Source organism: Hesperophylax consimilis, chromosome 29 (genome assembly GCF_061612785.1).
Source record: "Hesperophylax consimilis isolate HC1 chromosome 29, BYU_Hcon_1.0, whole genome shotgun sequence".
Classification (NCBI taxonomy): Eukaryota; Metazoa; Arthropoda; class Insecta; order Trichoptera; family Limnephilidae; genus Hesperophylax; species Hesperophylax consimilis.
The window spans coordinates 9933556-9945673 of NC_142864.1; the positions used below are offsets into that span (position 1 = coordinate 9933556).

At 36.4% G+C, this 12118-nt stretch overlaps 2 protein-coding genes across 2 annotated transcripts in view; both read right to left on the reverse strand.

The window, feature by feature from the left end:
* Positions 1-12118, reverse strand: part of Ca-alpha1D (Ca[2+]-channel protein alpha[[1]] subunit D) — a 229062-nt gene that overhangs the window by 6059 nt on the left and 210885 nt on the right. Inside the window, exons 38-41 of the mRNA XM_089649395.1 lie at positions 11086-11221; positions 9522-9600; positions 7635-7802; positions 6125-6165 (exon numbers count right to left, since the gene is read on the reverse strand). Of these exons, the coding sequence (XP_089505521.1) occupies positions 6125-6165; positions 7635-7802; positions 9522-9600; positions 11086-11221 (424 nt within the window). The remainder of the gene's footprint in view (positions 1-6124; positions 6166-7634; positions 7803-9521; positions 9601-11085; positions 11222-12118) is intronic.
* On the reverse strand, positions 2420-3747 carry LOC149409863 (uncharacterized). Its single transcript, XM_089649055.1, has one exon. The coding sequence runs from the start codon at positions 3665-3667 to the stop codon at positions 2420-2422; it is 1248 nt and encodes a 415-aa protein (XP_089505181.1). The 5' UTR covers positions 3668-3747.

Below are 12118 nucleotides of genomic sequence, written 5' to 3' on the forward strand. Positions count from 1 at the left end.
ATTATTTTTAGCACAATAATCATAATTAGAATAATAAACTTTATGGACGGATTGTTTCACAGAATTCGAAAAATTCATAAAATTTCAAAATTGATTTTCAAGTTCTGTGAATGTTTCAGTTTTTTTAAACAACTGACCAATAATGATATAATAACATAACTTGAATGGAACTTTCACAGAACATGAAAATCAGCTTTAAAATTGGATGAATTGTTGAAAAATTCTGTGAAACAACCCGTCCTGAATCTTCCACATATTTTTAACGGTATTCATACATAGTTAGTGAAAATAACCCATTGATACTGAAGACAGTAGTGAAAAGATAATTTAAATTAAAGTTGCTGTGGAAAACTGTAGAAGGCTGTTACTTTAAAATAACAAACTAATTAAATATTAATTGACATAATTACATTTCAGTAAAAACAAGATTTTTGACAAAATTAAAACATTTTTTTGGTATACTTACATTGCGATAATTTTTGTAGAAAACAAATGCATAAGTAATTAGATATTTTTTATATGGGATACATAAATTAATAAAAACAATAATTTTTTTTTATTGCTTATGAAAAAGGTGTACATTCAAATAATCGTTTGCCAGGAACTCAACATGCATTAATTATTATTGATTTTATTAGTTACTTGTTCAGTGATAACTTAATGATGATGGCTACTTGATTGCATTATACAAATATTTTGTAAAAATTAAAAACGGCACTTGAATCAAATAAAGAAAAACTAATAAAATTTATTCCTTTTGAACTCGGCTCAATGAATGTAGTTAGTCAGTTACACCGAAACTCACGTAAAAGTTTTGCGCAATACATATTTGATTCAACATTTACCCAAATTCACATGCTTTATGTGCATTTTAAATAGAGATTAGAAATCAATGAAAAAAAGGATGGCAGAGTTGTATTTCCCTTCAGTACTTTTAAGACGTTTGTTCAGTTTGCAATGTTTTCTGTATTTCAAATGCGCTATATACCTACATCTAATTTTTTATTTTCCGTAAAAAAATACTGTTTTAGAAACTAGATAAAATTATTCCGGTGTATGCATTTAACCTTTTAAATGCCAGTAGGTAGAAGTGTAGCTGTGCACAGCAGGCCAAGAATGCGAGTTAACTCGCTCTTGGCACAGAAGCGGTTAAAAAAAAAACACTACTATTTTGTAAGTAATAAAATTTTAATATCATATATGAAAAATGTTGTCCAAAACGCTAACCACATTTTTACTTCATTTTTTACTCCAAACGTAGAAAAATTGAGAGAATCGATATTACGAAAACACATTAGATTGCTTGGAGAATTGTAAGAAAACTGTAACTTCACTTTTATCTTGTTCATATAATAAAAAATAATTTTTAAAGTTACAATAGCGACGCGAAATATGAATTATTCATTTTGGATATTTTATTAATGGCATCCAGTATAAATATTTGAGGCAAACTGGAAAGCATTATTATTTTTCTTTCTAAGGTAAAAAAATTATGTATTTCCGCATCATAGAAAAAAAGATAAAAATACTTTTATAAAATATGGACACTCAGTCGTATATGACCCTAAAAGCTAGAGGGTTAAAATTTTTCTGACAATTTACTGCTCAAATCTTCGATTAAATAAAATATTATGCATTACTTTTACATGAATTCTCTTCACTACAAAATTTTCCATTTTGACATATTTTATACACCTTTTCATAATGCTATCCAATTCAGAACACACCAAGAGTATAATAAAATAGACACTTACTAAGTCAACAAATCAGTTTCGTATAGTAAAATACGAAACATTAAACACAATATTATATAGTATGTACGTTTAACGGCAATCCAGTCAGGCAGGTAATTTGACGAGAACCATGCAACATAAATATATAACACGAGGCAAGCAGGATTCAAATTTGCTTTCAGTTTGAAGCCACAAGCAGCAAAATAAATTGGGAGAAAGAATATAATAATGCAGTGCGGAGAGAGGACGAAAAAATATTATTTCATGCGCAAGAAATAGATTTTTATTTGCGATAGACATACAAGTTCCATAGAATAGATTACCAGAAAAAGAGTGCACAATTTTGCTGGCGATCTTTTGAAAATCATTGATATTTCGGGAAGGGCAGTTTTTATGTTTACTACCAATATTCATTTTCAGAACAGAAAGAGTTAGAGAGAAAAAATTTACTCTCTCTAAGAGTGCTATAACGTCATTCAAATAATCATAGCAAAGGTTATGCTAGAAATCACCTGGTGGAATTAGGTGCAGGTCAAAGGTAGCCACGATTCCTAACAGAATCACAGCACGGAAATGTTCTGATTATAATTATGTTTATTTAGGTAAGACATACAACATATAGCATGTTGAAATAATGCAAGGGAACATCTAGGAAATACAGTAGTTGCTAATGGATTGGAAAGTTATCAGACATGGAGCAGTTGCAAGTTGTTTGAAATACTGAAGTATGATTGCAATGACAGTTTGCTGTCAGACTGTTGTTGATTGTTTCTAGGGGCATGAGACAGCAAGCCTGAGACTAGTGGGTGCAGGTCTGCAGTCTGCACCAGGCAAGGGCAACGGCGAGGGCAAGAGGCGCGGGAAACAAGCATGCAGCGAGGGGGACACGAACAACACTGTGTGTGAGAACCTTGGGCGGAAGTAGAGTTTGAAGTGGCCGGGCCAGCCGACACAGCCGAGTCAGCCGAGTCAGCCGGGGGAGGCGGGTGAAAGCTCGAGGAGAGGAAGTCTGGTGCGTGTAAAGCGTGCGTGTAAGGAGGGCCCGACTCCGCGGAGGAGTGGCGCGAGCAGCCGCAGCGGTCACCGTGCGAACAGAGCAGACATTGACGCGAATCACTACTGCTGCGCTTGCCCAGTCCGAGTTTCTTCCCGCCGAAAGGCACCTCGTCCCACGCGCCCGTCCGCGCAAACACCGACACGCTCTTGGGGATGTTCCTCACCGCTTCCCGGGACGATGCCACGCAGTCTACCGACTCGGACTGACCTTTGGCCCTGAACGACGTCTTGCGCAGGTTGTCCGCGCTCAACAGCTCTATGGCGTCCTTGGCCTTGATGCGCAGCGCTGACGCCGGCGGGCTGGGAGACTGCTGCTGCCGGAACAAAAAGTGCTTGTTCTGTTGTTGCGCAAATTGCGCGCGTTTCCTTATACTACTCTGGGTCACTTCTTGTCTATTTGGACTTCGGCTCTCTCTCCCAGTCTCCGAGGTGTTGAAGAGTTTCACGTTCTCCGCGTCCACTGAGAGGTTTCTCTGGAGATTATTAGACGTGGGCGAAAGCTGATGTGAAAAGGCGAATGGGATATTGGCCGCCGCATTGTATCCGTAAGGTGTGAGTTGATTAGGTTCGGACGGAGGTTCGAAAGTAGTTGTCGCCAGCAGTGGAGATATCTTTTGTATCGCTCCATTTTGTATTGACGGAGATCTGTTTGGTGACTTTGCCGTTATTGTAATCTTTTCATTTGAAGAAGTGAGACTCTCTCCGCTCTCGGGATGGATCTGTTTCCTGGAGCCCCCAGATACGGGAGTAGGTAGCTGGTAGGTGGTGAAGTCTGTGGTCTGGTGTTGTGGAGCGTTGGCGGCGGTCACTTTCTGAGTGTTGGGCGCACCCGTGAGATAGTTCATACAACCGAACGCCAGCCCTATTTGCCCGAGCATTTCAGGATAGTTGGACTTCTGAGAGCTGCTCCCATCGATGTACAATTCAAAGGGTAAAATGTAATAATTAAAAAGGAAACCACACGCCATGCAAGTGTCAGGAGATTATTCCAATCCAAACCGTGATGTGACAGCACGAAAGAAAAGAAAAACAGTATTATAATCTCTGTAGCTATCAAACATACAAACCACTCAGTTAGTATCTATTCAGAGTTCTCTACCTGTATTACATTCTGTTAGTTAAAAACACACACGAGGCAGCTCCATTAAAACAATCAACAACTGACCCGTGAATCCATTTTCCTCTAAACCAAAACACCATTTGAATTATTTCTATTGCGGAGGTTTTTGATTTAAATAATTGATCACAATGAATTGTCATGTTCTTAATACGTTTTCGAATTTATGTATCTGCAATATCTTTGCATTTTATATAATGACCCTTTCCATTAAGGTTTTACTGCGACATTGGAATTGTGGTGTGATTGTACAATGTATTATCTTGTATGACAAGTAATAATGAAGAGAGACTGGAGTATGCACATTCATTACGGTTTCCTTATTGTTCTAAAGTTTGTATGAATCACGCCATCTAAAAAAAACCATCTCATTGAATGTTGGAAAAATCTAAAACTGAGTCTAGAGCAGAAGTGCCACATACTAGACTAACTAATGATAGACTGCCTCATAACTCGGTCTTTGCACACACTCCTAGCTTCATTCACATTGATCGTCTTTTATATTCTGACTGATTCAAGTAAGAATTTGATTCACCAAGTCACGTCATGCGTTCTTCAGGCACCCACGACTTTTTCATCATTCACTTTGTATATTTTCCTTTCTCTGTTTATCCGCTGCACATGTCTATACCATCTAGCGTCGTTTTCTTAATCTTATTCACTATGCTTTCTTCAGCTTTGCATTCTTTTTGGACCTCCACTTTTGAAACCCGGCCAATCCTAGTTCTATCCCCAGGGATTTCATCTATACAACATTAAGTTAATTTTCATCTTTCTTTTGCCTGTTTAAAGCATTTACCCTTTCTTCAATATCCATCAGCATTTCCATCCCTATTAAATATACTTCCCAACTACACAAACTCTTCCACTTGCTCAAAGTGCTTGTGTCCACTTCTTTTCAAAAAACTCTGTCAAACGTGATCGAGAATGGACACTATTACAATGTATGAATACCATCCAACAATGGATATAACTCCTTTGATATGCATTAACATTAAAAGCGGATATCAACACAAAAAATTACTTATATTTAACATTAAATCAATCACATCAAGTGGTAAACATTGAAACGATAATGAAAGTTGAAAATTAATTTTATATCATAGGATTTTTGCGATTAGGGGCTGTTTTTCGTTATTGTATCTTTTGACTAACTGTAATGTGTTGTGTTCCATCAATTCAAACATCGAATGCATGTGTGTTCCATCATTCAAACATCAATAAACAATTTGTTCCATCAAACGTAAGCGTTCTATAAAATTAAACATCAAATACATGTGTTACATTGATTCAAACATCAAATATACATACATGGTTCTTGCTTCATTCAAACACCAAATACACAGTTCTAACTACCCATATATAGATGATTCATCAATAATTGTTCCATCATTAAAATCTTGTATCATTGATTGAAACATTTAAAACATGTTTTCCATCAATTCGAACACCAATAACTTTTGTTCCATCAAAATACATTTTTTCCACCAATTCGAACATCAAATTGTATCTTCTTCTAATCAATTCAAACACCAAATACATATGTTCCCTCATTTCGGACAGTAAATTATTACATTTTTTCAATTAAATCAAACACCAAATACATTCCATCATTTCAAACAATAAATACCTCCATGTTTTCAATCAATTCAAATAATAAATACACATTTTCCATCAATTCAAACAACCAATACTTGTGTTCCATCAATTCGAACATCAAACACATAATATATTCCATCAATTCAAACACCAAATTCTTGTGTTCCATCAATTCAAACATCAAACACATATATTACATCAATTCAAACACCAAATTCTTGTGTTCCATTTATTCGAACACCAAATACATACATATTTTCAATTGATTCAAATACCAAATATTTGTGTGTTCATCAATTCATACATCAGTTACACATTTACAAACCATTCAAAATACTTGTGTTCTATCATTAAAATATTAAATACATGTTTTTCATCAATTCAAACACCCAATATGTACATGTTTTCAATCGATCCAAGTGCCAAATACCTACTTGTGTTCCATTAATTAAAACATCAAATAACACACATTGGGTGGAACGAGAAACGGAATACTAAACAATAAACCAGTGATATAAATGAACACAGAGAGGATCGACAGATAGTGAATGGATTCAGGAGTCAGCGTTGGAGTTCAGAAAGCCTCAATAACACTCAACACGATTGCCGCGGCACTTACTGTTGTTACAGTGTACATTGAGGAAATCTGCAGTGGTTTTTCTGAAAAGTAACCACACATTTTTGGTACGTCTAAAGCACAGATTACACAACAACTATACTGGAAGGTATGGAAATATGAGGCCTCCGTTAAATGTTTAAAATCGTGATGTATTTTTGAAAATTGAAAAAGTCGAATTCTTTTTTCTTAGGGCCAGTTAATTCACTGATATTCAAATGCATCAAAGCCATTTGAATGGTCCCCGTTAAACGCCAATTCCCGGCCCGTTTCAACTTTTGAACAAATTGTGATCAGCCGACAAGTATAATGCTCATGTTGTTATGCTGGTTAGCTGATCGAAATTTCTTCAAAAGCTAAAACGGGCCGAGAATTGGCGTTTAACTCGGATCACTTAAATGTAATAATGCCAAAGCTTGAATAAAAAATTTCTTTCTTTCAATTATGATAAATTTCATGCAACTTTTAAAAGACCTTACATTTCCAAGCAGAAAAATTGCTCCTGCTTGCTTTGATGGAAACAATAGGTAATATTTAATAAGTAATCCATTCCAAGTAATCAGAAGGCAAGTGTTCATAAATTCCCCAAGCACCCACTATACTGGGTGTTAATCCCGCAATTGTTAATTAACGCACTTGATTTACTTTAACCAGTGATTCCTGACATTATTTAGAGTAAAAAATGTACATAAATGAATTTTTGGAATTTGGTGTCTTTTTAATTTTTTTTTTTCAAAATTTTTTTCCAGAACCGAACTTTTTTTTTTCTTCGACATGTTGTCACTTGTCACTCAGCCGACTAACCGCCCATCCCCTCACCCCGACCCTAACTGTCCAATAACTACTGATTTTATATGTTTTAATCTGAAAAAAAAAAAATCAAATATGTCACCGGAGACCAAAATTTCATTTACTTTTACTACAAATAATGTCAGGAATCACTGGTTAAAGTTAATCAAATACGTCCCTTAACACCCTTTTAATTGATTAATCGCGACTAATATATAATACACCAGAAGTACATAATACAGAGTAATTATATTTCATATATAACTTGATACTGCCTAGGCCTTGGTCCTCTTTTAAAATTAGACAAATCAATGCCATTTAAATGGTCCCCGTTAAACGCAGATTCTGGGAAACTTATTTTGAGGAACCATTTATGTGTTCCCATTGTAACCCCCCCTTCTCTCCCTTCGTATCCTTCTCCCACTCATCTTTAAGTCTATATTTGTTATTTAGTTATAAGTAAACCCCCATGAGGTGAGCATCACAACACATGTCGATTGCATCTAAACAATAAAAATGGTTAAAACTAAGTGATTATTATTTTTAAATATATTATTTCTACTGACTCTTTGGGCTTACACAATTTTTTTTTAGTATTACTAAAAGTTTCTCCTTTATACATGTTCCTGATACCAATTTTTGATAATAAATCTATTCCCCAACTCAGTACTTATTACAACATCTAGTGAAGGTTTGACAAAAGTTTAGTAACAGTGAGACTCACTCTAGCACTTGGTAAATCTTCTCGGAGTCTCCGTTGAGGATAAGTGGCCTCATGGGAATCTGCTCGTGGTTGCCGAGGCCCACCAGTTGGTTGTTGGGCCCGGCCAGTTGGTTGTTGGGGAACACCGATCCGTATACCCCATCAGGGACTATATTTTGTCCCGGGAATCTAAAATAAGGGATTAATATTAATTTACAATGTGAATACTGCACGAGAGTTTTAGGTATTACAGCTGTCACGAGACAGTGAAACTATGGCATTCCTAAATGGGGTATGTTGCAAGGTTTAAGAGAGTGGGGAAGGGAAGGAGATGGGGAAGAGGAAGGTGGGGAACTATGTGGCTCTTCAGATATGATCACCAAATAAGTAGTGCGCCAACTATCGCACGCAAAGGTTGAGTCTGCCGCGCTGTTCGTTGCTGTCTGCACGTTTATTTTTACCGCATATGTAGGTAGGGTTGTGAGTGATACGGCACTCAAAATAAGTGGGTCTCTGAGTACAAATTAAGCCGCTACATAAAGGGATTAAGACCGATAGGTCTCACGTCCAAGGGGAATCACTAAATATCGGGGAATAATTAAAAATATTGTCTGTAAATATTGAAGGAACAAAAGTAGATTTCTTAGTAAAAATACTCACCAACCAAGATAAAAGACTTTTAAAGCTTCAATTCAATTTTGTATAAAGGTCAGTCCTACACGCATACTTTACAACGCCCTTGAGGTGGTTTTTCACAAAAATGGCGCTATACAGATTATCAAATTATTATTATAGTCGATTACAATTAATTGGTACACCGAATTATCAGGACAGCTGGTTATTTGGGTCAAAAACCATGGAACAGAAACCAAATAAATTAAACTAATGCAAATTTATTTCAGTTATCTGGGACATCATTTCGTTTAATTGGGACTAATTCTCATCTGAAGTCAAAACGTGACTCAGTATAAGAATTTCACTTAAGAAGGGGGGGCGTGCGGCGTGCGGCGCGAGTGAGTGAGTGAGTTCATTCGGCAGTAATTCGGTAGACTTTACCCACTCCAGCTGTTTGCCGTCCGCCGAGATTTGTCAACGTAAAGTTGTTCAGTTCGCAATACAGTACCGCGGGTGCAAGAAGTTATTTTTTAAGTTACTGTTTATAAAACATGTGAATTTCAATTTAAATTTAAATTGTATAGAGCTTAAAAATACATTATTGAGCTTTTTTACATTTTTTTAAAAATATTTTGTTTATTGACAGCCGCTTATTTGGGACAGAATGTTTGAGCCTGATGTGTACCCATTAAAAGGAATCGACTGTTTCTGTATTTGACCTAAGCGGCTATGTACTACGTAAACACTCAAAGAATTTAGCAGATATGTGGACCAAAAATAATATGATCCTTTATTAATTTATTGGACAATTTGTGTAGCGCGGCTTTTGTGAGATATCACCTAGGGGCGCTTCTTATTGATCTGGCATTCATTGGTTAAATATTCTTATTTCTTTATATAAAACTGTTTGAAGATGATGATGATTTAACAATATGGTAGTGTTTGTGTAAGCGGCGCCGAATTTTGGATGATTTGTGATGCACGATTTTTTGTTAAGCCTCAATGTTTATAATATTTTAGCCGTATCCTTAAATTTATTGTTTATTTATGTGTTTCAATATAAAGCAGGAGAATTAATGAACCTTTTAAGATAAATAATTTTTAAATCTGTCAAAAAATAAGAGAGTTATAGCAGTTTAAAAAATTGAGTTATGATTGTCGAAAAGACTGCCGCGTACGAGTAAAGGTTAGGATCATTGAATTAGTGTGGCATCTTTTGATTGCTTACATGGAAACTTTGGGTGTTGAAAAATTGATGCTGTTTATTATAGAAGAGATACAAATTGAACTCACATGTTGTTAGGAGTTTGCGTTGCTCCCAGTCCCAGCTCCCGCTGCATCATGCTGCTCAGGTGGTTGCTGACTCCATCAGCTAAACACAACCATTTTACACATATTAATGAAAAGAGATACATATTAATATCCCTCAGAATTCTAGATATAATTTGGGAATCCTGCAGGATTTGCAGGATTTTCATTAAGGTATATTAACCTTTCCTTATCTGTGGTGTGTATTCTGGGTTCAGATTTTAGGTATTCTTCCGTAATACATTATGCACTGAATTAAAAAATATAATTTTAGATAGTTTTCAGATTCAATTAAAAAAGAGTGTTTTGTTAAAAATCGGGAACAAATACACCAATACAATCAACCATGTGATACTGCTACGCGAAGAGTGTGCGAGGAAATGACACGCTATTGATGTCCCGCTTTAGTTCGCTATGCGGGAACATGAGCAATTCACACGTCCACAGTTGTATTTAGACCATCGATACCTATGACAGCATAGCTGTGTGTGTGTGAGTCCAGCGCCCATACAGCACCTGCAGCCAGTCGGTCGCGGGCTGTCGTTAGATAAGGACTCCTCGCACGTTTGTTTAGCATCTGCCGATGGTTTTTTCATGTTTTCAGCAATTAAATTACAATTTTTATCATTTTTGATATAAAATATAATAAACATAAGCGATTAACTATGAATATTCATATTTTTCCGAAATTAAATCGCTTATTTTGAGATGTGTATTGACTACACAGCACCGGAATGCGTGGATTTTTTTAGCACAGTACGGGAGAGGTTAATAATGCCAAAATTTCATAATTTCGATATTTTTTATTACTTGGTATCAATTAATTTTTGATACTAGCCCTACAAGGTAATTGTTCGCTTTTGAAAAGAACTCATACGGTCTCATAAAAATCGTTACATCTCCCTTACTGTCATGGCGAGAAATATGATATAAATCGTGTTAGAAAGAGAAAATACCAAACTTTCGCGAATTTTTTTGCAAAAACTAAGTTTTTATAAATTGTACTGTCTTACCAGATAATGTGTTTATACATTTATAAAAATAGTACATAACCTAACACATGTAGTTTCCCAAGAATAGCTAATTATATTCAGAGAAACGATTTTTTAAATGTATCCACGGATGCGCTGTCATTTAAGAGGTTAATAAAGAAATTAAAAAATATATATAAAATAAGATGCGTTTTCTGTTTCTTTCCTGATTGTTGATCAACTCGCCGGGTACCTGAGCTTTCTTTCTATGAAGGCGGGACATAGATAATACCATAGATAAATGGCTGTTCATTCCCACTTCCAACAGCTGCATAAGTGAGGTGATAGTGTCCCATTAGTAATCCTTCTAGCTCCCCCAGTGATTTGTTTGGTGAATTTGATTACAAGTTTAGTGTATATCGTGATTTATTTGGGGTTAAGTTAAATAGAATATGAACTAAACCTATCAATTTGACTGTCCTGAAACAGGAAACCTTCCCAGTTGGGCAGTCAAAGCGTCATTATTCTGTAATTGTATTTTTTAGTATCTAATAAATAAATAAATAAATTAAACTTACCCCTATTGTTGGAAGACGGAGACAGCTTCCCTCCTAAAGGATTCTGTCCAGGACCTCCCCTCCTCCTGTTTCCTCCCCGTCCTCCCCCCCGCTTCCTCATGGATGACCACACTCCACCAAAGAGTGAATGATTTCGCTAAAATAATACAAATATATCATTCACTTAACCCGTTGTAAGCGGATGTCACAGCATTTTGGTTGCAAGCACGTGCCCCGTATGCGAACGACACAACAGATGTTGTCTCGCAAGCACCTTTAAGGACATTTAGCACTGAAGCTTCATCATCACTTTTGGCTCTACAACCCCTGGTGGGTCTTGGCCTCCTCAAGAGTCTTCCTCCACTCATCTTGGTCCCGCGCCAGCTCTCTCCAGTTTCGAAGCTCCAAGGCAGACAAATCTTTGAGGACGTTGTCGCTCCATCTTAACCTTGGCCTTCCCAGGCTCCTTCTACCTATCGGTCTTGAGCTCAGCGCGGACTTTGGTTCTTGATGCTCGGTCATTCTCTCACTGAAGCTTCACAGGTTTAAAAAGTAAAGTAAATAATGAATATAAAATAATACAAATATATCGTTCACTTAACCTGTTGTAAGCGAACATCATAGCAGTTTGGTTGCAAGCAGTCGTGCCTCGTATGCGAACGACACAACAGATGTCTCGCAAGCACTTATCGATGAAAAAGTGCCACGTTTAAGGACATTTAGCTCTGAAGCTTCACGGGTTTAAAGAGTTAAGTAAATAATGAATATCGGGGAGTATTTGGTTGGGTTCGCCCCGTTGACCTCATGTGATAGACCGCCACATTATTGTCTCCTTCCAATCACTTGCGCATTGTATAATCTCCTGACGCTCATTTCTCCGTTAATCTACTCCACGTGCACAAACTAACGACTGGCCTAGCACAAATATTCAGTAGGATTCTCATATCTAGAAAAATAATTAGTCATAATATTTGTCTATTTTCGTTCTTCTTACAGCAAGTCTAAGGACAGGTTTTTTCACAGAACTTGAACAATTCATCAAATTTCAAAGTTA

What these genes read in the sequence shown, in the direction of transcription:
- LOC149409863 (XM_089649055.1), bottom strand. Translation starts at nt 3,667, where the DNA reads ATGCTCGGGCAAATAGGGCTGGCGTTCGGTTGTATGAACTATCTCACG.